Source organism: Oncorhynchus mykiss, chromosome 20 (assembly GCF_013265735.2).
Source record: "Oncorhynchus mykiss isolate Arlee chromosome 20, USDA_OmykA_1.1, whole genome shotgun sequence".
Taxonomy (NCBI): Eukaryota; Metazoa; Chordata; class Actinopteri; order Salmoniformes; family Salmonidae; genus Oncorhynchus; species Oncorhynchus mykiss.
Genome location: NC_048584.1, coordinates 23,867,339 through 23,890,803, shown reverse-complemented (window position 1 = coordinate 23,890,803; position 23,465 = coordinate 23,867,339). Strand labels below are relative to the sequence as shown.

The window sequence follows — 23,465 nt, the reverse complement described above, 5'->3', positions numbered from 1 at the left end:
TAGTGAATACACACGTAGGCACACACACACACACACACGATGCGTACCCTCAACTATGCTTAGTTCTTAAACACAGACACACCCTCCAACCCGTCAGGTCTCTGTGCCCTCTCTGTGAACCATGGTAACTCCTACCTGGCGTACCCTGGTAGTCAGACCATCGGGGAGATCATGGTTTATGACGCCAACAACCTGGTAAGACCTGACATTCAGACTTCTTCTGCCACCGCTGCTATTCAAGTCAGTCTACACAGCACAACGCAGGGGGGATTCATGTTGATCTCAATGACAGCTTGCGATTAGGTTGTAGAGTGTTTGCAGTGGTAGTGGAAATGCCTGAATACTTTTGAGTACATGGAGTACAGTCATTGCATGTCACAGCTGTTGAAGTGGTCACAGGTTAATGTCAATGACGTATGACCTGTGTGTTCCTCAGAGCACGGTGACGATGATCCCAGCCCATGACAGTCCCCTTGCAGCTCTCACATTCAACGTGTCAGGAACCAAACTGGCCAGCGCCTCCGAGAGGGTGAGTCTGACTGTTCCTCCCTCTGTCTTTCTGTTTATCTCTGCATGTCTTTCTACTGTATCTCTCTATATATACACTGAGTATACCAAGCATTAGGAACACCTTCCTAATATTGAGTTGCATTCCACAGGGATGCTGGCCCATGTTGACTACAATGCTTCCCACAGTTGTGTCAAGTTCGCTGGATGTCCTTTGGGTGGTGGACCATTCTTGATACACACAGGAAACTGTTGAGCATGAAATACCCAGCAACGTTGCAGTTCTTGACACAAACCGGTGCGCCTGGAACCTACTTCCATACCCTGTTCAAAGGCACTTAAGTCTTTTGTCTTGCCAATTCACCCCCTGAATGGCACACATACACAAGCCATGCCCCAATTGTCTCAAGGCTTAAAAATCATTCTTTAACCTGTCTCCTCCTCTTCATCTACACTGATTGAAGTGGATTTAACAAGTGGCATCAATAAGGGATCCTAACGTTCACCTGGTCATGGAAAGAGCAGGTGTTCTTAATGTTTTGTATACTCAGTGTGTCACTCCCTTTCTCTGTGTACAATAGTTCTGTCTGACCATCTCTTCCTCCTCCCCAGGGTACAGTGATTCGAGTGTTCACCATCCCAGAGGGACAAAGACTGTTTGAGTTCCGCAGAGGGATGAAGAGGTCAGTTTATGACAGACAGACTACAGAAACACACACAATAGTACAGCCGATAGACACAATACTTTAGAATGTCTCAACAAGGTTTTGTAGGGGTAGGTTTGGTCTCTTGAGGATGATGACTTTTACCATGTGTGTTTGTCTCAGGTACGTGAGTATCAGCTCATTGTCCTTTAGTTCAGACGCCCAGTTCCTCTGTGCCTCCAGCAACACCGAAACGGTCCATATCTTCAAACTGGAGCGTCACAGCCCCAGGTACACACTGTTTACCTTGATTGTGTTACAACCTGGCCCTTTCTGGTCCTCAGTGGCTAGTTGTCAGGAGTGGAAGAGGCTTTGTGTTACAGTTGTCTTTGTAGTCAGTTGGGAAGAGGAGTGTGATTGACTTGTTGAGTGTGACTATGTCTCTTCTGCCTGTCTAGTCGAGAGGGGGAATGTCCTACGTGGGGTGCATACGTGGGAAAGATGTTCACAGCTGCCAGCACCTACCTTCCCTCCCAGGTCTCTGACATGATGCACCAGGACCGGGCCTTCGCCACTGTACGACTTAACATGTTCGGTCTCAAGAACATCTGCGCCTTGGCCACGTAAGTTTGTGTGTGTTTGCGGGGGGATGGTGTGTGTCTGTGTGCATTTCGATGTTTGGTAACTCTTTATTTGACAGTCCTATTTGTTATGATTTTCAGGGTTCAGAAGCTGCCTCGTCTGCTGGTGGCGTCATCAGATGGACATATCTACATCTATAACATCGACACACAGGAGGGAGGAGAGTGTGTGTTGGTCAGGAAACATAGGTGAATAAGTGTGTGAGCCTCAGGGTTGGGATCAATTCCATTTCAATTCCAGTCATTTCAGGAAGTACACTGAAAGTCCCATTTAATTTCTCTTCGTTGCTTTTCAATCAGAAATGTGGTTTACTTTCTGAATTGACTGGAATTAAAATAGAATATACCCCAACCCTGGTGTGTGTGGAAGCATGTTTGTATATGCGCTTCTGTGCGTGTGTATTTGCTCTCAGGCTCTTTTTGTTTTCTCCAGACTATTTGAAGGAGATAAGGAGCCACAGGAAGAACAACAGGAAGAGGAGGAGCTTGAGGATAGAAGGTCCCTCCCACCGTCAAACAGCTTAACATACGCTGCCACTGTGGCTCTCCCCTCGACCCCACCCTCTTCTACCACTCTCACAGGTATTATGTGAATGTTTGGTTATGTGTATGGTTTGTGTGTATGGTTTGTGTCTGTCTTACCTTGTGTAATTTAGTCTGGTGATGTGACCCTTTGTCATCTCTCCTCTCTTTCTATCTTCTTCTTCTCCATCCCTCAATCCTCCTCCCAGGCTACTTAGATGGAGGGGCTAAGAAAGGTGATGTGATTCCTGAACATGAGTTTACCAAGGGACCCGTCTGTCTGGATGACAAGAACGAGTTTCCTCCAGTCAACAACCAGAGCAACTGACCCGACTTTTCCCGGGAACCAATCAACTGGAGCCATTCAAGCTAGAAGGGATATCAGTATTCAGAGAACTCCCACCCCAGGTCCCACCCCCATGTCCCCAATGAGGCAATCAGATGGGAGAAATGTAGAAGCCACAATGGTGATTGGTTACTATCATGCGCCACTCAGAAGTAGAGTATGGATAGACAGTAGACCTGTCTCTGTACATTGTCTTATACCTGGCCCTGAAGGTCAATATGAATACAAACATTTCATTCCCTAACTTTCAGAAGGAAAGGAGGTCTGGGCACTGAAGTTGTAGCCTACCTCTAGTCTAATATTAACCAATATTAACATGGTTAAAAGGGGACTTTAATATTTAATTGCATTCATATACAGCTATCGATAAGTGTTCAAAGTGCTTAACATTGTCAAAAGGGGAAGAGGCAAAACCATTCAATTGTACTTTTATAACCTCTTAGTATCGTTAAGTGATATATAATACTGACTGGATAGTGAAGTCTGAGTCCTATTCTGCTGCTTGATGTAGATTGGCTAGAACCCAGTGTAGGGTGGCAGAGAGGGGCCCAGAGACTGAGGCTTATCAGTGGTCTCTAGCTGTGGCACGCCCTGAGAGAGAAGGGGGAGGGAAGAGAAAGAAAGAGGGGGGGCTTCTATCATGTCTGAAGCGATAGTTTTCGACCAGCGCTAAGAAAAAAAGAGTCAAATACTGAAATGTGAAAAACTGAATAGAGAACTGTATTATAGGATCGTACAGGTCCTTTTATTTAATTGATTTCATTATTAACACCATTGACAAAATAATATTGAATATTGTAACATTTCAGACATAACAGATGTTTTTACTTTGTAAAAAAACTATGTTGACTTGTATTAAATACTCTTTTGGAAAATGAAATTAGTATTATTCATCAATAGATCTTTTGGTTTTGGCGGAAAGTGATTTTTTATTGTTTGTTTATATATACATTTATACATATAGTATGTAGATAGCACACCTATTGTTATGATCCTGTGACTGATTTGCCAAAGGGTGGTGCTTTTTGTTCTTCGGATGTTTTGATTTTGGGTTAAAGTGAAGTTATTCGTGGGACAAACTAAACTGGTCTTAGATCAGTGTATTGGCAACTTCATCCTACTTATTGCAGGGTCATATACTCCCCACCAGAGAGTGCTAGAGCAACCCAGAAGCCTCTGTTATATAACTGTACAAAAAGCCTGTGTACAGGAAAACACTTAATATTGGTAATAATACAGTAAATTGTCCTTGCTACGCAACAGCAGCTGTCTTCCCATGTTTCCCCTCAGAGCAGCAGTGAGCAATGTGTCTCAGTCAATCCCCAGTACTGACCTCCAGGAGAATGACCCACAGTCCGGCCTCCTCACAACAGGCTGATGCTAGTTCTAATATTTGCTTTTCTTCTTCACTCTGGCAAATGTTTCTGGTTGGTCTCTGGGGTTGTTTACATTAACCCAGATGTAAGCTACAGGTCTGTGATTTCTACATTCCCATGGGCACGCAAATACCTCCAAGAGCAAACAATTATTGGACTAAAACTAAAGTGTGTGTGTGTCTGCGTGTCAGTCGGGCTTTCTGTGAATGTCAAACTGTGTGTAACACTGAATGTGTGTGTCCTCAGCCCAGGGTGAGGCAGCGGCAGGCTGTGTGCCGGGGGTCACAGCAGGGGGCTGCTGATTGGTCTGTGGCGTAGTCGGCCGTGGACACTGATTGGTCAGTGGCAATGTCATAGAGCAGCGCCTCCCTCCACCTCCTCACCCTCTCATCCACCTCCTTGTACTCCTCCGTGGTGGGGTCCAGGGGTGTCTCCTCGCCCTTGTCCCCAGACAGGTCAAATATCATAGGGGGGTCGTGGAGCTCCTGCCTCCCTTTAGACCCCCCACACGCCTCAGCCGCACCTGTAGGGGCAACATGTACTACAGTAAACTAAACTATCAATATTACTATTTCACTAAACTATCAATACTAAAGCAGACCAATCAAATCTCAGTCAGTCACTCACTGCACCTGACCAAGCATACCAATGAAGTTTATCCAGATCCCTTTTAGCCGTTACTTTAACGTCTGTATTACCCGTGATGTAGAAGGCCTTGTGGCGCCCCAGTCTGACAGTCTGCAGGTCCCCATACTTCCCTGCAGCGCCACTGTTGGGGTGGAAGAGGAACTGCAGGTAGGGAGAGGAAGACAAATGAGAGAGACTCGTTCCAGAAATCCATCCGATCATATTCCTGTTTCAGAGTAGTTCTACGTCACTACATTTGTGTTAGCTCTGATAGCTCAGTGGGTCATACCTCATTTCCTGTTTCTTTGCCGTGTAGGAGGACGTCTGTGGCGTCAATACCGTCATAGCGTCTGTCTGATGGGGGGTTCACTCCAGCTAGGGAGAGGAGGGTGGGGAAGATATCCAGACCACTTGGAGAATGGAGAGGGAAGAGGGAGGGAGATCAGGAGAAAGAGGGGGTCAAGTTTGCACGAATAACGCAAAAGTGTAACATTCATTCACCTGTGTTTTGTATCTGAGCTGGGGGTAGCTTCAGATATATCTACTGTAATGATGACCAAACCTGAGCAGGGCAGAGCTGGTGCTGTTGGCTGGTACTCTGCCAGGCCAGTAGGACACTGTGGGCACCCTGTGCCCCCCCTCCCAAGTGGTCCGCTTGGCAGAGCCCCCACCTGACAGACAGGTAACAGACCAATACATGGACCATTGATGTCAATATCCATAAGGTTCGTAATTTAGTTCAGTGAGTTGATGCACTATAGCGTAAGTGCTGACCCAGGAAGAACTTACCTCTGCTGGTCTGCCACTTCCCCAGGAAAGGACCCACACTTCCTGCATACTGGCACTTTTGCTCCCAGGGGCCATTATCACCTGAAGAAAAACACATAAAAAAATACAGTGATGTTTAATGATCCAAATGGAAACATGATCGCTGGTAGTTAGTGATCACTCACCAGTGAACCAGATGAGAGTGTTCTCCTTGTCTGAGGCATCAGATGCATTCTTTATTGCCCCCACCAGACCGTCCATCTCCCGCAGACTGGCAGCGTACACACCGCCCTCTGAGGGGTGGGGGGCGTAGGAAGGGGGGGACAGGGGGACGTGCATGTGTGCCAGAGCTACATAGAGCAGAAAAGGTTGTCCCCGTTCCCTATGAAGAAACATGATATCATGATATTGATAACATAAAAGATCCCACATTTAAACTTTTGAGCACTGTGAAGAAAGGTATATTTGAGCTATGAGTATGGTAGGCTACTGTATATGCCTATAGATAGCCACTTGACTTGCTAGAGAAAGGGCAAGCTCTTCTCTTTGGCAGAGTGAGAATGTATTAAGCCGTTACGAAACCTGATACTGTAAGCGATGGGCACTTCAAACAGGTGTGATGCAAAACGAGAGAGAGTCAGACTTACAGAATATTGTTCAGCCCAAATAACCCCCTCTTAACACACATTTCTTACTGTTTAGGCAGCTGTGCTCTGCGAGAATGCGAGAATGGAACACCATCTTTGCTTTCTGAATCAGAATGTTGGCACAGACCGATTGTGAAATTGGGTTCTGAAAATAAACAGCACGTGCACTGACAAAAACATGTTGTTCTAACAATCTGGGCTACATTCATTCAGAACTATGTTCCCTTTGCACTAAACTGTAAACATATCACGCCGTGACCAACATACAACTGTCTCACTGAGTATGTAGGCTATATCAACTGCAGCAACCCAAGTTACAGTGCTGCATATGAGGGTTTTGTTCTATTAAATAGCTGGATGTTTTTTTCCTGTCACATATATGTTTTTATGGGCATATTTTACCTGGCTGTGTGTATGACATTGAGTGCAGTGGATGTGTATCGCTGCGTTAGCCTCCACAGGTCCAGAGGCTGCTCTACAATGGTCCTGTTCTCAAACAGAGGCAGAGCCACTTTGGTGTAACAGCTGCTGTAACCACTCCTCTTCAATCTGGTTAAGTAGACAACACAAATATTCAGTATTAGGAGAATACAGAGCTCTGACTAGGGCTGTTACGGTGACCGTATTACCTCCACACCAGCGGTCAAGAGTCATGAAGGCAGTCAAATTCCACGTGACCGTTTAGTGGAACATTCCCGCTAATAGCCTACTGCCATGTGCTCATTGCTGCGCTTATAATGTGAAGAAATAGCCTTATAGTTTATCAACATTTAAGCTAAAAGTTCTGATCTGTTGCATCAGCCTCATTGGTTACATTTTTTTATGCTAGTGGTTGTATTCATTTGGGATGTCACATCCCACAACTGTCCCAGACTATGTTTGGAATATTTATTTCTCGCACAGAATAGAATAGTTCAACTCTTATACTATGGGGGATAGTAGATTGACATAGGCTAGTGCTTTTGCCGTTCGTTAGGCCTACTCATCTTGTTGGCTGACAACAATTAAATGTGGACAGCTGTTCCAGTTGAGTCCCCGATGTGTCTGTCATCACTTGTAGCCTGTGAGAACGACCCGATCACGTTACGAGCCATGTGAGTGAGAGGTGATTCGGAGCAAGCAGCACATAGGGAGAAGGGAATTAAAATGATTATATCCAGCCCAAGGGCACAATGGCCACTGGCCACAAAATGCATAGATTTTTTTGGGGGGGGATTAGAGTCAAAGGGGATGCCGCCGGGAAATTCGAGGCATTATGAAATGTTTGTCAAATTGTGAATGAGAGACTGATGAAGTGTGTACAGCCTGCGCAAAAAAACTAAGCAGAGCTCATGCCTTTCATGCTACTTTTTTCCAAACATCACTAGAGTCGCATCATGCAGCCTTAGAATGTATAAACATCATTCAGCCTTAGAATGTATAAACATATAGCCCAATGTTTGTATCACAACTAAAGTTACATGAATAACTCTAAATGAAGCATATAGGAGTAGCTGTTTCTTTGTTAACTGCTCAACACAGAATAGCCGCATGTGTTCACTCCCTCAGATCGTTTGGAGAAAATATCCTTCCTATTTTATTCAGCTTTGTTCAATTGTATTCTTCATGCTATAAAATAATATAAAATAATGCCATGGAATTCTTAGCAAATATTGTCTGAAATAGACTACATTTTCTTCATATAATGTTTATTTTTTTTGTTGTAAATGTAACCTTTATTTAACTAGGCAAGTCAGTTAAGAACAAATTCTTATTTACAATGATGGCCTACACCGGCCAAACCCGGACGACGCTGAGCCAATTGTGCGCTGCCCTATGGGACTCCCAGTCACGGCCGGTTGTGATAGAGCCTTAGACCTGTCTAAAATAAATAATCGAATCAAATTGTATTAGTCACCTACGCCAAATACAAATACTTATAGTGAAATGCTTACTTACGAGCCCTTAACCAACAACGCAGTTAAAAAGAAATAGAGATAAGAATAAGAAATAAAAGTAATTAAAGAGCAGCAGTAAAATAACAATGGCGAGACTATATACAGGGGGGTACCGGTACAGAGTCAATGTGTGGGGGCACCAGTTAGTTGAGGTAATATGTACATGTAGGTAGAGTTATTAAAGTGACTAGGCATACATGATAACTACAAAGAGTAGCAGCGGTGTAAAAGAGGGGGAGGCAATGCAAAGAGTCTGGGTAGCCATTTGATTAGGTGTTCAGGACTCTTATGGCTTAAGGGTAGAAAATGTTTAGAAGCCTCTTGAACATAGACTTGGCACTCCGGTACCACTTGCCGTGTGGTAGCAGAGAGAACAGTCTATGACAAGGGTGGCTGGAGTCTTTGACAATGTTTAGGGCCTTTCTCTGACACCGCCTGGTATAGAGGTCCTGGATGGCAGGAAGCTTGGCCACAGTGATGTACTGGGCTGTTCGCACTACCCTCTGTAGTGCCTTGCGGTCGGAGGCCGAGCAGTTACCATACCAGACAGTGATGCAACCAGTCAGGATACTCTCGATGGTGGAGCTGTAGAACCTTTTGAGGATCTGAGGACCCATGGCAAATCTTTTCAGTCTCCTGAGGGGGAATAGGTTTTATCAAGCCCTCTTCACGGCTTGGTGTGTTTGGACCATGTTAGTTTGTTGGTGATGTGGACACCAAGGAATTTGAAGCTCTCAACCTGCTCCACTGCATCCCTGTCGATGAGAATGGGGGCGTGCTCGGTCCTCTTTTCCTGTAGTCCACAATCATCTCCTTTGTCTTGATCACGTTGAGGGAGAGGTTGTTGTTCTGGCACCACACGGCCAGGTCTCTGACCTCCTCCCTATAGTCTGCTTCGTCGTTGTCGGTGATCAGGCCTACCACTGTTGTGTCATCGGCAAACTTAAGGATGGTGTTGGAGTCGTGCCTGGCTGTGCAGTCATGAGTGAACAGGAGAGGACTGAGCACGCACCCCTGAGGGACCCCTGTGTTGAGGATCAGCGTGGCGGATGTGTTGTTACCTACCCTTACCACCTGGTGGCGGCCCATCAGGAAGTCCAGGATCCAGTTGCAGAGGGAGATGTTCAGTCCCAGGGTCCTAAGCTTATTGATGAGCTTTGAGGGACTAGCTGAGGCACTAGCTGAGCTGTATTCAATGAATAGCATTCTCACATAGGTGTTCCTTTTGTCCGGGTGGGAAAGGGCAGTGTGGAGTGCAATAGAGATTGCATCATCCTTGGATCTGTTGGGGCGGTATGCAAATTGGAGTGGGTCTAGGGTTTCTGGGATAATGGTGTTGAAGTGAGCCATGACCAACCTTTCAAAGCACTTCATGGCTAAAGACGTGAGAGCTACGGGTCGGTATTCGTTTAGGCAGGTTACCTTAGTGTTCTTGGGCACAGACACTATGGTGGTCTGCTTAAAACATGTAGGTATTACAGACTCAGACAGGGAGAGGTTGAAAATGTCAGTGAAGACACTTGCCAGTTGGTCAGCGCATGCTCGCAGTACACGTCCTGGTAATCCGTCTGGCTCTGCGGCCTTGTGAATGTAGACCTGTTTAAAGGTCTTACTCACATCAGCCGCAAAGAGCGTGATCACACAGTAATCCAGAACAACTGGTGCTCTCATGCATGTTTCAGTGATATTTGCCCCAAAGCGAGGATTATGGTCAGATTTACCAAATTGAGGGTGAGGGAGAGCTTTGTATGCGTCTCTGTGTGTGGAGTAAAGTTTTTTTCCTCTGGTTGCACATTTAAAATGCTGATTGAAATTTGGTAAAATGGATTTAAGTTCCCCTGCATTAACCTCTCTAGGGTATGTGGGACGCTAGCGTCCCACCTGGCCAACATCCAGTGAGATTGCAGAGCGCCAAATTCAAATACAGAAATACTCATTTTAATAATTCAGAAAAGATACAACTATTTTTTTTAAACATAGGTTTAAAGATTAACTTCTTGTGAATCCAACCACAGTGTCAGATTTTTAAAATGCTTTACGCGAAAGCATACCTTACAACTATTTGAGAACATCGCCCAGCAGACAAATCATTACAAACAGTAACCAGACAAGTAGAAGAGTTACACAAGTCAGAAATAGAGATAAAATTAATCACTTACCTTTGATGATCTTCATATGGTTGCACTCAGAAGACATTCATTTATTCAATAAATGTTCCTTTTGTTCGATAAAGTCTCTTTATATCCAAAAAGCGTTTTCTTCAGTAATTCACAGGCTCAAACGCAGTCACAACAGGCAGACAAAAAAATCCAAATAGTATCCGTAAAGTTCGTAGAAACATTTCGAACGATGTTTATATTCAATCCTCAGGTTGTTTTTAGCCTGAATAATCAATAATATTTCAACAGGACAATAAAGTCGTCAATATAAAAGGTAAACAAGAAAGGCACTCTCTCGGTCGTGTGCATGAAAAAGCTCTGTGACACGGCAGGGTCCACTCATTCAGACTGCTCTTACTCCCTCATTTTTCAGAATAAAAGCCTGAAACTATTTCTAAAGACTGTTGACATCTAGTGGAAGGCATAGTAACTGCAATTTGAGTCCTAAGTCAATGGATACTGTAATGGCATTGAATAGAAAACTACACACAAAAAATCCTACTTCCTGAATGGATTTTTCTCAGGTTTTCACCTGCCAAATCAGTTCTGTTATACTCACAGACACTATTTTAACAGTTTTGGAAACTTTAGAGTGTTTTCTATCCAAATCTACCAATATGCATATCCTATCTTCTGGGCCTGAGTAGAAGGCAGTTTAATTTGGGCTAGGTTTTCATCCAAAATTCCAAATGCTGCCCCCTACCCTAGAGAAGTTAAAGTCCCCGGGTACTAGGAGCGCCGCCTCTGGTGAGCTTTTTCTTGTTGGCTTATGGCGGAATACAGCTCATTCAATGCAGTCTTAGTGCCAGCCTCTGACTGTGGTGGTATGTAAAAATACAGATGAAAACTCTCTAGATAGGTAGTGTTGTCTACAGCTTATCATATTCTACCTCAGGCGAGCAATAGTTTGAGACTGCCTTAGATATCGTGCACCAGCTGTTATTTACAAAAACATAGTCCGCCGCCCCTTGTCTTACCAGACGCCGCTTTTCTATCCTGCCGGTGCAGCGTATAACCAGTATGTTGATAGTGTCGTCGTTCAGCCACGTCTCCGTGAAACATAAGATATTACAGTTTTGAATGTCCTGTTGGTAGTCTAATCTTCCGCGTAGGTCATCTATTTTATTGTCCAAAGACTGCACGTTTGCTAGCAGAATGGAAGGAAGTGGGGGTTTATTCAATCGCCTATGAATTCTCAGCGGCCAGCCAGTTCTCCTGCCCCCTTTTCTCTGCCTCCTCTTCATGCAGATAACTGGGATTTGGGCCTGTTCCCGAGAAAGCAGTATATCGTTCGCGTTGGCCTCGTCAGACTCTGCCAGTACGTGGTGAGTAATCGCAGTCCTGATGTCCAGAAGTTATTTTCGGTCATAAGAGATGGTAGCGGCAACATTATGTACAAAATAAGTTACAAACAACACAAATAAACTAACAAAAAAACACAATCAGTTGGGGACACGTAAAACGTCTGCCTTCTTCTCCAGCGCCATCTTAATAGCCTACAATATACTGGCTTTATTGTGAAGGTGTAGGCTATATTACCTGGATTTATTAGACTTGTTAAAATGTAGATGCTCCAAAGGTCTGCATCAGCGGCTTGTAGGCTGTGGAAGACAATATTTTGTGGCCACCACAGCCCTAGTTCTGGCAAGGAAATGTATGATTCATGCAGGAAAAATAATATTTCTGGGTCTCAAATTAGAATCTGGCTCAGTCTGTATAAACTCATCTGTCTATGAGAGCAAGCAAAGACCCTTGTGTATGTTTGTGTACCTGTGTTAACCATGAGCATACGACCCCCACCTGTTGTGTAGTATCTGTGGTCCAGGGTAACAGGGAGGGCAGGAGGGCAGTTCGTACCCAGGCAGGTCTGTACAGCCCATATCATTACTGTATGGGATCCCCAGGTAGTAGTCAAAACCTCCCCACAGAAAGCAATAAGAAACTCATTGTTTTAGACCTCACATTCACTCTAACACCTGCACTACTGTGGCTTCATGCAGATAGATATAGTAGATATAATATGTCAACCATTTAACTCAAGAACTCAATGGCTCTTACCTCTGTTGGTGGGACTGTATGGACCATTGTGCCCTAGATGCCATTTACCTACACTTACAACAGAGAAAACACAACGGGTTAGAACAGAATAAAATAGAATAGAGCAGGATAGAATAGAACAAACATAATCAAATATGGAATAGAATAAAATAGAAGAGGTCTCTTTGTCTCTCACCAATCATGGCTGTGTAGTATCCACCCTGGTGCAGTATCTCGGCCAGGGTGGTCTCAGAGAGGGGTAGCCCCCCCACGGACCCCACAGCGAAGTTGTGTGTGACCCCGTTCCGCAGGCCGTGTCGGCCTGTGAGGAGAGCAGCACGGGACGGGGAGCAGGTGGAGGCTGGGGAGTGGAAGTCTGTCAACCTGGAGGATACATATGAAAGGGGTTATGGAGGACAAAATGGTGTTTTAAACAAATAAAGTGGTGGTGACCAACACTGGTTCTAGACTAGACAGTTACAGGGTGTGCAAATACAATACATAAGTAAGAAATGTGTAGCTCATGATTCAATAAAGGTATTTGACACCAGGACTGGAACTAAAGCCTCCACCTCCTGTTGCAGTTATCCATGACAGTTCTATCCTGTGAGAAAAAGCCTACTTTAAGTTAGGCTAGTTGGTTAGTGAACAGGCTAACAAGAGCTGTACCTCATTCCTTGCTGGGCCATCAGATCCAGATGAGGGGTCTGGCTTGAACTCTGACCTGCCTGCTGGTTGGCACCTAGGTCTCCCCATCCAATATCATCTGCCAGAATGATGATGAAGTTGGGTCTCTTGGTGCGGGTCCTGTCCCCAGCTTCATTATGGCTCACTGTGTGGAACAGTAGCCCACAGAGCAGGGTCCCAGCTAATAGGAGCAGGAAGACACTCCCTGACATTCTGGTTCAAGACCTGGGAGAGTGACAGAGTAAGACAAGGCAAAGAACTGATCAAAACTAAGGTCCCAAGAGACACTTTTATAGCAGCTTTGGGTTGAACAATGTATTATTCATTATTATAACAATTATAACAATCATGGTCAACTGCACACAGACAGCACTCAGACAGTTATTAGGTGCAGGGGGCTGCAGTAGACTGATATAGGACCGAGCTGACTGATTGTAACCCAATCCCCTTAACCCCTGTGTTTCCTCATGAGTGTGTGTGTGTGTGTGAGTGAGAGAGTATGTGAGAGAGAGAGAGAGACTGTGAGAGAGAGCGAGAGAGAGGAGAAAGAGAGAGAGAGAGAGAGAGAGAGAGAGAGAGAAAGTGAGTGCCACAGTAAGGTTGTCACTGGTTTCACCGGTCATAAACTGAACCACACACAGGATTACCACACAGCACAATGTGAAAAACATTTGGGATAGAGACAGATCTTTTATCTCTAAAACTGAAAAACAGGTAAGATTTATGCAATACTCATTTTACTATCTTGAAGTAAATATTCTGTATCTGACTGAGAAGTATTGATTGAAAAGGAGCAACAAGTGAGCTGGCAAAGAGTAAACCTACAGTTATCTACAATCCACGTTGCCAACAGCATGAGACCTATACAATGGGTAGTTCAACGCTGTCCTTCACAAACTCGTGCTACCTTTAAATTCAAGACGTGGGCTTTCTTCTCCTCAGCTCTCCTCTCCTTAATTCTTCAAAATATTGGAGAAGTGGCAGCAATATGGCAGAGGCCCACCCGGGGTATTTGCTTTCACCGGTGGTTATTCGGTCCACTAAAGGTGAGGAATAAGGTTAGGAGCCTAAAGTTCTGTTCTCATTATAATAATTATTCGGACAGTTCCAAATTAGTGAGATTTTTCAGTTAGAAAGTGAATGTTATTTATAATAAGGTTTACCTGTAGAAAATGGATGGTCCTCTCTTCAGCAAAATATAGTTTAAAAAAATAAGAAGACCCTCCCCTACAGCTAAATTAATAATTAACACAAAAGTGGACGGCATTTACCCGCACTTCTTGGACAGACCAGGCAGAGCCTCAGATATGAGAAACTGTTCTTCGTCCTGTAGCCTACATGGCAATGTGGAATTTTGATAGTGCACCGGGCTGCGGGTCAGGAGGTTGTGGGTACGCAGACCGCCGTGGACATGAGTAGGAATGCAAAGATCTCCTTTATAGTAAAAGCATTGCAATAATCTATCATCATATGTAGAAAAAATGCATTTTCTAATTAATTTGACATATTAGAGGAATCTTTTTTTATAACACACAAATTTCCGAAATTACAGCCTAAGAATGGACAGAGAAATAGGCCTATGTGTTCATTTTATCACATTTCTCCCATGCCAAATCAGTCTGTCTTGTTTGCAACAAAACTGTCCGTTTGCAAATAATTACATCCAAGACGTCATTAGGAATCTGAGCATGGTACTTTCAAAAGTTAGGCCTACATTTCTAACCCAGACAGAGTAAACCCACCGACACAGAAAAGTGTAAGCTTTAACTGCTGGCTACTCTTCTTCCGTGGCTTAACCCAACGAGGGAAGGTCACAAGTGTTTCCCTAAAAGCTGTCTGGGTTTAAACATCTTCTACTGTACAGAAAGTTAATAGATTAATCAATTGATAGTGAAAGGATTAGATTACTTCCCAAGCAAAGTCAGCCTCTGAAGGTCAACGAAACGAAACAATGATATCCCCATTTGCATCGGAGTCACGTCTTTCCTGGGTATTTTACAGCTTGTTTCTAACATAAAGCATCGCAGACCAAAGCGCTGTTATAGATCACTTTATATAATCGGATACATTTGATATTCTTCAAAATCATTTGCCATTTTCAGTAATAAAACGTATGGCATATCCTCTCATCATACCTCCTCAATTTGACTCTTAGTTTTATGGTGGGTGAAGGAATTGACCAACAAATCTATGGATATAGCAGCCAATAGCCTAAACATGAAGGCCTACCTATTATTTCTTAAAATAGGAAGGAATAGGCTCCAACACAAAACACTCGTTGTTAGTAAGACCCCCATGAAATGGAAAAAAATGAATGGCAACTTATTGGCATTGGGAGAACCATATACACAATCACAAATACCACTCAAATGGACGGCAGTTCATCAAAACCATACTGCAACCGGGAACATTGCAAATGTCAAGTGTGATAAACCAAAATTCCCATAGATTTTCATATGGGAAATGGTCACAAAGTCAGGTCCCAAGGGTGAAATTTTCTAAATCTCAATTTTTTCAAAATGTTAAAACCTCATAAAAAGTGTGTTTTTTTTTGCCAATTATTCATATTTTATGGTCAATTATACATATGTAGTAACCGTACGGCCACACATTTGTCTTATTTTATTGAGTTTGTCCATAAGGCCTATGTTTTGTCCATTTGCAATATATGATCATAGGAAGTCGGCTTCCGAACCAAAAAGTCAGTGTACCATGTCCAAATGGCATAAGAAATGTCCAAATGGCATATATGCTGACTAAATTATATATATCACTATGTTAAGCCCTGAATCAACCTAGAGGGTTTAGTTGACATGTTTGATCATAGGAAGTAAGAATTTCTCATTGATGTTGATTCAGCATGTCCATTTCGTAATGGGAAGTCCTTGGATATACATTGGCAATGGACACTGTCAACTTGCAGAAGAGCATGTTCACACTGCTCATTGGTGTTGATTTCAGCCTGTCCATTTGGTGATGTTAAATCCCTCATTAATAACCTCTTAAGAATCCGCCCCTTTTTTAAAATTTTCCATTGCATTTATGCTCTGTCAGAACTGAACCCGCAGCTAGAACTACGTGTTAAATTATTTTTTTTTAATGGTTTTAACAGAAGGCACTGTGAATTTTGAGCCGGCTCTGAAATATGTGATAGTTGGCTTCTAAACGAGTTGGACAAAGTGGGTTTGGTGTCAGTATGTATCAGTTTGGTGTCAGAATGATATTTTATTGACTGATGGACGCTGACTTGATGGCTGACTTTTGTCTGTTTCCAATAAGTTTAAACAGTGATGAACCATCACCAAATGGACAGACTGAAATCAACACTAAAAGTGTTGGCAAAATGCATCACCGTAGTCTCTAGGCCGTGCCGAGTTCAAGGAGATGCGCCACTTGCCCGAAGCTCGCTCAGCCTGACCGCAGCGACGTTGCAGAATGTAGGCCCGGAATGAAGCCTGACTAGTAGTGATTTTAACATGCTTTGGACATATTGCGGCCTCCTGGTCATACAGAGACATGCCATTTTTGATGGGCTCTTCGGGGGGAGGTTGGGATGGATAAGCCACAGAGTTATTCTAGCTGCGCTCGCTGGTTCATGTAGTCTGACACATTCGAGTTGCTCCCTAAGGACAACATGGGTTTACAGGTTATGCTCTAACTTTTCTTCAGTGCAGGCCATTTTCAAAATGTATTTTGCCACGTGTTCAGGGTCACCTGTATCTCTATAGATAAACATAAAAAGATTGAATTGAATAGTCCCCTTCATATCCTAAAGGGGAAATGTGAACTTCACCATCAAATGGGGAGGCTTAAATCATCACAAAAAGGAAAACAAATGGCATCACCATAGTCTCTAGGCCATGCCGAGTCCAACGAGATGCCCCACTTGACCGTAGCTCACTCGGTCTGACTGCAGTGACCGTGCAAAATGAAGCCTGACCTAAATTTGAGGTGCTTTTGGGTGACAGCGGCAGAACCGTTGAGGCTAGAAACACAATTCAACCACAGGAACGTTCCTAAGGTCCTCCCGATCTGCGCAAACCTAACATTGACCATGTAGTATTAACCCTTAACAGTGAAAACAGGGTGTTTTCTTCTGACAGTTTGCAATGACATCTCTCCCCATAGGAATACATTGCCTCCTTCCCTAAATTCAACCTGTTGTTTACGTGGGTTATGATTGCCAAATCAAACTGTCTTCAATGTCAATCCATCAGGCCACTATGATGATTACCTGTGTTGATTCTAAGCTTCCTGGAGCAACCGGGAGTGTTGAAATTCACCCTAAAAGTGGTTTTGATTTCACAACCTGTAGTTAGTGAAAAACACTGCATTCAACCCTCTATAAATCAGTCAGTTCTTAACGTAAAGACTTGAAACTCAGGAACGTCTATCACTGCTCGGCCATCCTGAGTTCAACGAGCCATTCAATTGGGCATTTCTGTAGTATATTTGAGCATGTCCAATTCGGACAGTGTACAATTGTACATTTCCAATGTATTTAAAACTCCGTTTTTCACAATTCCTGACATTTAATCCTAGTAAAAATTCCCTGTCTTAGGTAAGTTAGGAACACCACTTTATTTTAAGAATGTGAAAATATCAGAATAACAGTCATTTCTTTCATCACGTTCCCACTGGGTCAGAAGTTTACATATACTAAATTAGCATTCGGTAGCATTGCCTCTAAATTGTTTAACTTGGGTCAAATGTCTCAGGTAGCCTTCCACAAGCTTTCCACAATAAGTTGGGTGAATTTTGGTCAGGTTTGTAGGCCTCCTTGCTCGCACATGCTTTTTCAGTTCTGCCCACACATTTTCTATAGGATTGAGGTCAGGGCTTTGTGATGGCCAATCTAATACCTTGGCTTTGCTGTCCTTAAGCCATTTTGCCACAACTTTGGAAGTATGCTTGGGGTCATTGTCCATTTGGAAGACCCATTTGCGACCAAGCTTTATCTTCCTGACTAATATCTTGAAATGTTGCTTCAATATATCCACATCATTTTCCTTCCTCATCTATTTTGTGAAGTACACCAGTCCCTCCTGCAGCAAAAACCCCCACAACATGATGCTGCCACTCCCGTGCTTCACGGTTGGGATGGTGTTCTTCGGCTTGCAAGCCTCCCCCTTTTTCCTCCAAACATAACGATGGTCATTATGGCCAAACAGTTATATTTTTGTTTCATCAGACCAGAGGACATTTCTCCAAAAAGTATGATCTTTGTCCCCATGTGCAGTTGCAAACCGTAGTCTGGATATTTTATGGCGGTTCGGAGCAGTGGCTTCTTCCTTGCTGAGCGGCCTGTCTACCCTCCCGATATAGGACTAGTTTTACTGCGGATATAGATACTTTTGCACCTGTTTCCTCCAGCATCTTCACATGGTCCTTTCCTGTTGTTCTGGGATTGATGTTCATCTCTAGGATACAGAACGCGTATCCTTCCTGAGCGGTATGACGGCTGCGTGGTCCCATGGTGTTTATACTTGCGTACTATTGTTCGTACAGATGAACGTGGTACTTTCAGGCGTTTGGAAATTGCTCCCAAGGATGAACCAGACTTGTGGAGGTCTACCATTTTTTTCTGAGGTCTTTGCTGATTTCCCCATGATGTCAAGCAAAGAGGCACTGAATTTGAAGGTAGGCCTTGAAATACATCCACAGGTACACCTCCAATTGACTCAAATTATGTCAATTAGCCTACCAGAAGCTTCTAAAGCCATGACATCATTTTCTGGAATTTTCCAAGCTGTTTAAAGGCACGGAATTGTTTGACCCACTGGAATTGTGATACAGTGATTTATAAGTGAAATAATCTGTCTGTAAACAATTGTTGGAAAAATGACTTGTGTCATGTACAAAGTAGATGTCCTAACTGACTTGCCAAACTATAGTTTGTTTACAAGAAATGTGTGGAGTGGTTGAAAAACAAGTTTTAATGACTCCAACCTAAGTGTATGTAAACGTCTAACTTCAACTGTATATATGTTTTGGCTTCTTGCAGTCAATTTGCAGTCTACAAATGATTTATAATTATGTTCTGGCCCCGACCATCCTCTCAAGAAAAAAAATCGGTCCGCAGTTGAATCTAGTTGATTATCCCTGGGCTATAGGCTAGTCCATGCACATTTTTTGGACTAGACCTAATCAAAAATTATTTTAGAAGAAAACTTTGACTCTCCTCGTAAACTGCCACGTAGCATTACACAGTGCAGCCATTGGTTAAGCAGCACACAAAAACGTTTTTGCTCAGCAGAGCAGGCCGGACTCAGGGTTTGAATATCCATTGATGTGTGTAATGCAGCCTTGTTTTATGCACACATCTATATGTAGCCTAATAATCAACTCATTATAAAACACCCCGAAATATTGAAATGTAATTAATGACATGACCCTTCCTTCCCCTGGACTAGATTTAAATAATACTAACCTCCCCCCCCTTGACTGAAATTGAAAAAGCATGACCCTCTCCCATTTCCCTACTGTAAATACAGGTTTTTCAAGAGGCCCAATAATCACCTCTGTAGCCTAGTTATAATAATTTAAATTGTGGTCTAACATTAATTACTGATTAAAATACTTGGGCAGCTTATAGCTTACAGCTTATAGCCAAATCGGTTGGATACAAAATATCTAGAAGGCCCTAGAATGTAAGAGAACATGATGCCATGGGATAAGACAAGTAAAGTAGTATTGGTGTTGTACTTTAGGCTGAGTCAAGTCTATAGAGGGCCTAACTTTATCTGCTGTTTGTCTTTCCTTTGGCCACCTCTGGCTGAATGAGATAACATGTTGGCACATTAAACATTGGTGTTGGTCGACCCACAGATCTATACACACACTTTTGGTTATAAGACAGACAAGTCAGAGAAGACAAGCGCAGCATAGGTAATGACCGTTGGAATGGATGAGTTACCAATGCCATAGGCTATTCGGCATTGCTCATTCATTCGTTGAGAAAAGGCAAACTGGATATGTGGAACGACAATAAAAAGGCAGTGAGTGAAACAGGTTTATGTGTGTGTGAATTGTGGTTATTGTTGCGTAATTAAAGATGTGCTAATTACGCTGCAGGACCGATTAGGATCCTTGATACAAAGTAACAGTTGCGTTGACACAGCAAGCAACGTGTCCTGAAAAGCTACATTGTTCCGGATGTAAGCAGCAACAACTTTCATCATAACATTACCTAAAACGAATATAGTTTGCAAGCTGCAACTATGTACCTAACATATGAAATTGATAAAGGATACGTTTTATTGAAATTTTGCCATGTAATCCACAGGTAACAGTGATTGTATTACCGCTTTACAGTGACGTCTTGCTTGCAGAGTTATTGCAGACTCGAAGAACGTGCACGTTCACGCCAAAAATGCGCGTTCACACATACCCACAGTTACCAGAGGGTTCGTTACAGTTGGGAGGGACTGACTCAGAAAGTCACATGTAAACTGCAAAAAAATGTATTTGCTCTTCATAAATCAGCTAATCCTAGCCTTATACACACACACACACACACACACACACACACACACACACACACACACACAAACGTTAATGTTAATATATTCACCTTATACCATACCAATAACATTGACATTATTAACTATGTATTTATTTTCTTCCCAATCACAAGCGTTGTTTACTTGTTACCTTTTCTAAAAGTTCTCTATTGCCCCCTTCCCTACAGCATCTTCTGCTCCAACTATGACAGTGTGGGGGTCCAGAGTGAAGCGCTACATGGGGCCTAATGTCTACACGGCTCCCCCAGATGGTGGCTGGGGCTGGGTGGTGGCGGTCTCCTTCTTCCTGGTGGAAGTGTTCACCTACGGAGTCATCAAGAGCTTGGGTATCTTCCTCCAGGACCTGATGGGGGAGTTTGGGGAGAGCAACAGCCGAGTCTCTTGGATCATCTCCATCTGCGTCTTCACTATGAGCTTCACTGGTGAGACTGGCGATGGGGGATGGGGGATGAGAGGGTCTAAGGCAGGGGTTCTTAAGCTTTTTCAGATCAAGACCCAAATGAGAAATTGACTGTCCTCTCGTGAGCCAAATGGTTCTCCAAATTAAGAAGACATAGTGCATGATTATAGATGTATTCTCATAACTTGTGACCCACCTCTCACATGCCCAGAGCCCACTTTGGGTCCAGACCCATAGTTTAAGAAACCCTAGTCCAGGGCAATTCTGGTTCTGAAGAGCTGCTGAGTGTGAAGGCTTGTGTTACTGTGCCAGACTCCTTGATCTCATAATACCTTTTTTGGGTGATATTAACTGAAAAAGGTCAGATGCTCTATAGTGTGTCATATCTTAGTGCTAACAAGAGATACCTATCCCCTCTCTCCTCACAGCTCCTCTTGCTTCTATAATGACCAACCGATTTGGGTTCCGACCAGTTGTTATGATTGGTGGACTCCTCATCTCCATAGGAACCATCGCCAGTGGCTTCACCAACTCCATCAACGAGATGTACATCACCATCGGACTCGTTGCAGGTAAGACAAACAAATACACACAGGATATTGACCATCATAACTGTCACAGTGGCACCAGTGTTGTCACCAGTGCGTGTCCATGTGTGTCCTCTCCCCTCCACAGGCCTGGGGTACTGTCTGACCTTCCTGCCCACCGTCACCCTACTGTCTCAGTACTTTTCCCAACGACGTTCCCTGGTCACAGCTGTCGCCTCCACGGGAGAGTCCTTCTCCGTGTTCGCCCTCGCCCCAGGTAAGAGGTCACAGTGGGACTAAAAGCCTCTGCTTACTAGCAAAGTTTCTCTTTAAAAAATACAATGTTTCAGTTTACCAACCTTCCCATCACCTTAATCGCACTTTTCTCAATTGCTTTTTCTTTTAAAATTAACCCGCATTTAATTTGAAGTTGGATTGCAAACCCTGACCACTATATTTCAAACACTCTCCTCTTTGTTCTCCCCCATCTGCTCCTCAGCATTCTCTGCTCTGAGGGACTGTATCGGCTGGCGTTACACTCTGGTGGTGATCGGAGCTCTGCAGGGCATCATCATCATTTGTGGAGTTTTGCTAAGACCCATCTTCATTAGACCTGGACCAGCCACGGAGACAGAGACAGGTGGACTGGCTGACCAAGAGCTGAAGGCTCTGAACACACAGGAGGAGTCCTACACTAAGGAGAGACTGTACACTAAGGACATTTCATATGCTAAGGATAGCTATTACACACCGCAGAGTTCCTACTCTCAGGAGAACAAGCTTACTCATTGTTACTCCCTGAGCTCTGGAGAGTCTGAGGACTCTGGGGTCCAGTCCCTCCATCACCAGGTCCTGGATGATGGTAGCAAGGCAGGGATGGATATTCCTCTGAATGGGAAAGAGGAGAAGGGAGAAAAGGGGGGAAAAGAGAGAAGAGAGAAGGAGGTGTCTTCACAGCTGTGCTTAGGAAGTAAGAAGGAGATGGAGAAGGACGAGGAGCAGACACGGACAGTATCCGCCCAAAAGCCCAAACTCCTTGACTTCTCCGTGCTGAGAGAAGGCAGCTTCATTTGCTATGCTCTCTTCGGCCTCTTCGCCACATTGGGTTTCTTTGCCCCTCAGCTCTACATCATTGAGCTGAGCGTGAGCCGTGGCGTGGAGCGTGACCGTGCAACCTACATGCTCTCCGCCATGGCGGTTGCAGAGATCTTTGGTCGCCTCTCCATTGGTTGGGTGCTAGGCAGGAAACTGTTTAGAGGCAGGAAGCCCTTGGTGCTGCTAGGATGTGTAATCCTGCTGTGCCTGGTGCTGGTGGCCTTTACCCTGGTGTGGGAGTTCTGGGGCCTGGCGATATGTTGTGGGTTCTATGGTTTTTTTATGGGCACTGTGTCATCAACGCATATACCCATGCTGGCAGAGAAAGATGTGGTGGGCATAGAGAGGATGGCGTCGGCCGCGGGAGTCTATGTGTTTATACAGAGCTTCGCTGGGCTGGCCGGACCACCTCTAGGAGGTAAGAGATGCATTCAGGTCTCATATTTATTCACAGCTCTCTGTCATGTCTCTTTTTCTCTATCTCTCTCTCTCTCACTAATGACATTGGTTTTATTTTCATTATCATCTAATTAAATAACTTGATTAATTTGTGCATCATTTTTATGAATTCGTTTAACTTTTAAAAATTGTATTATCTCAGGTGTTCTGGTGGACCTGACTCAGAACTACGGCTCAGCTTTCTACTCCTGTGCGGTGGGTATGGGTTTGGGAGCTGTGTTCCTGGGACTGGTACGACCAGCCAAGAGAGGCTTGCCCTGCTGCAGCAAGAGGGGGCCTCAAAATTGCCCAGAACCCCTGCAGATGGGGCCAGGGAACCCTGTACCTCAGCGAGAGGGGAAGGAGGCCCAGGACAGAGACAGTCTTCAGGACTTCCTAGAAGTTGACCTTGATTTGGACCAGAAACAGGAAATCATTACTGAAAAAGGCCAACTGATGACAATCTCTACTTGAAAAGACATCACACAGCTCAGAAGGAAACCCCATAAGAGTCTGAACTGAAGTCTTGGCTAAGCTAGTGCTGATTGAGACAAATCAGACAAATATGTGAATAAAGAATGCCA

The 23,465-nt window shown here is 44.0% G+C and overlaps 3 protein-coding genes across 6 annotated transcripts in view; 2 read left to right on the top strand and 1 right to left on the bottom strand.

Annotated features, from left to right (window-relative positions):
- LOC110499214 (WD repeat domain phosphoinositide-interacting protein 1) overlaps positions 1-3,540 on the top strand; it is an 8,439-nt gene extending 4,899 nt beyond the window's left edge. The window contains exons 5-12 of the mRNA XM_021576201.2: positions 98-195; positions 437-529; positions 1,120-1,190; positions 1,335-1,442; positions 1,610-1,774; positions 1,874-1,981; positions 2,226-2,374; positions 2,524-3,540. Coding sequence (XP_021431876.2) covers positions 98-195; positions 437-529; positions 1,120-1,190; positions 1,335-1,442; positions 1,610-1,774; positions 1,874-1,981; positions 2,226-2,374; positions 2,524-2,642 — 911 coding nt within the window. The 3' untranslated portion in view covers positions 2,643-3,540. The remainder of the gene's footprint in view (positions 1-97; positions 196-436; positions 530-1,119; positions 1,191-1,334; positions 1,443-1,609; positions 1,775-1,873; positions 1,982-2,225; positions 2,375-2,523) is intronic.
- LOC110499210 (arylsulfatase G) lies at positions 3,384-20,314 on the bottom strand. Of its 3 annotated transcripts, XM_036956046.1 has the most exons (13): positions 14,062-17,485; positions 13,806-13,938; positions 12,881-13,123; positions 12,408-12,595; positions 12,233-12,280; positions 11,975-12,092; positions 6,481-6,627; positions 5,617-5,813; positions 5,453-5,533; positions 5,226-5,334; positions 4,953-5,073; positions 4,735-4,825; positions 3,384-4,559 (listed from the first exon to the last, which is right to left on the bottom strand). In XM_036956046.1, exons 3-13 carry the CDS (start codon positions 13,108-13,110, stop codon positions 4,279-4,281), a joined length of 1,611 nt encoding a protein of 536 aa, XP_036811941.1. In that variant the 5' UTR covers positions 13,111-13,123; positions 13,806-13,938; positions 14,062-17,485; the 3' UTR covers positions 3,384-4,278. The 3 variants fall into 3 exon arrangements, with proteins under 3 accessions (XP_036811941.1, XP_021431872.2, XP_036811942.1); XM_021576197.2 differs by lacking the exons at positions 13,806-13,938; positions 14,062-17,485 and adding an exon at positions 20,203-20,314; XM_036956047.1 differs by lacking the exons at positions 6,481-6,627; positions 13,806-13,938; positions 14,062-17,485 and adding an exon at positions 20,203-20,314.
- Positions 13,163-23,465, top strand: LOC110499208 (monocarboxylate transporter 7). 2 transcript variants are annotated; one of them, XM_021576188.2, is made up of 7 exons: positions 13,163-13,612; positions 13,841-13,944; positions 20,589-20,843; positions 21,250-21,393; positions 21,497-21,625; positions 21,848-22,861; positions 23,045-23,465. In XM_021576188.2, the coding sequence occupies exons 2-7, from the start codon at positions 13,887-13,889 to the stop codon at positions 23,353-23,355; spliced, it is 1,911 nt and encodes a 636-aa protein (XP_021431863.2). In that variant the 5' UTR covers positions 13,163-13,612; positions 13,841-13,886; the 3' UTR covers positions 23,356-23,465. The 2 variants fall into 2 exon arrangements, with proteins under 2 accessions (XP_021431863.2, XP_021431864.2); XM_021576189.2 differs by lacking the exon at positions 13,841-13,944 and having other exon boundaries at positions 13,168-13,612.

Coding starts and splice junctions, on each gene's coding strand:
- LOC110499210 (XM_021576197.2), bottom strand. CDS start 13,110: ATGTCAGGGAGTGTCTTCCTGCTCCTATTAGCTGGGACCCTGCTCTGT. Junction 6,628..11,974: donor CCACAGATACTACACAACAG/GTGGGGGTCGTA, acceptor CTACTTAACCAG/ATTGAAGAGGAGTGGTTACA. Junction 5,074..5,225: donor ACCAGCTCTGCCCTGCTCAG/GTTTGGTCATCA, acceptor CCATTCTCCAAG/TGGTCTGGATATCTTCCCCA.
- LOC110499208 (XM_021576188.2), top strand. CDS start 13,887: ATGGCAGAGGCCCACCCGGGGTATTTGCTTTCACCGGTGGTTATTCGG. Junction 13,945..20,588: donor GGTTATTCGGTCCACTAAAG/GTGAGGAATAAG, acceptor CCTTCCCTACAG/CATCTTCTGCTCCAACTATG. Junction 20,844..21,249: donor CTTCACTATGAGCTTCACTG/GTGAGACTGGCG, acceptor CTCTCCTCACAG/CTCCTCTTGCTTCTATAATG.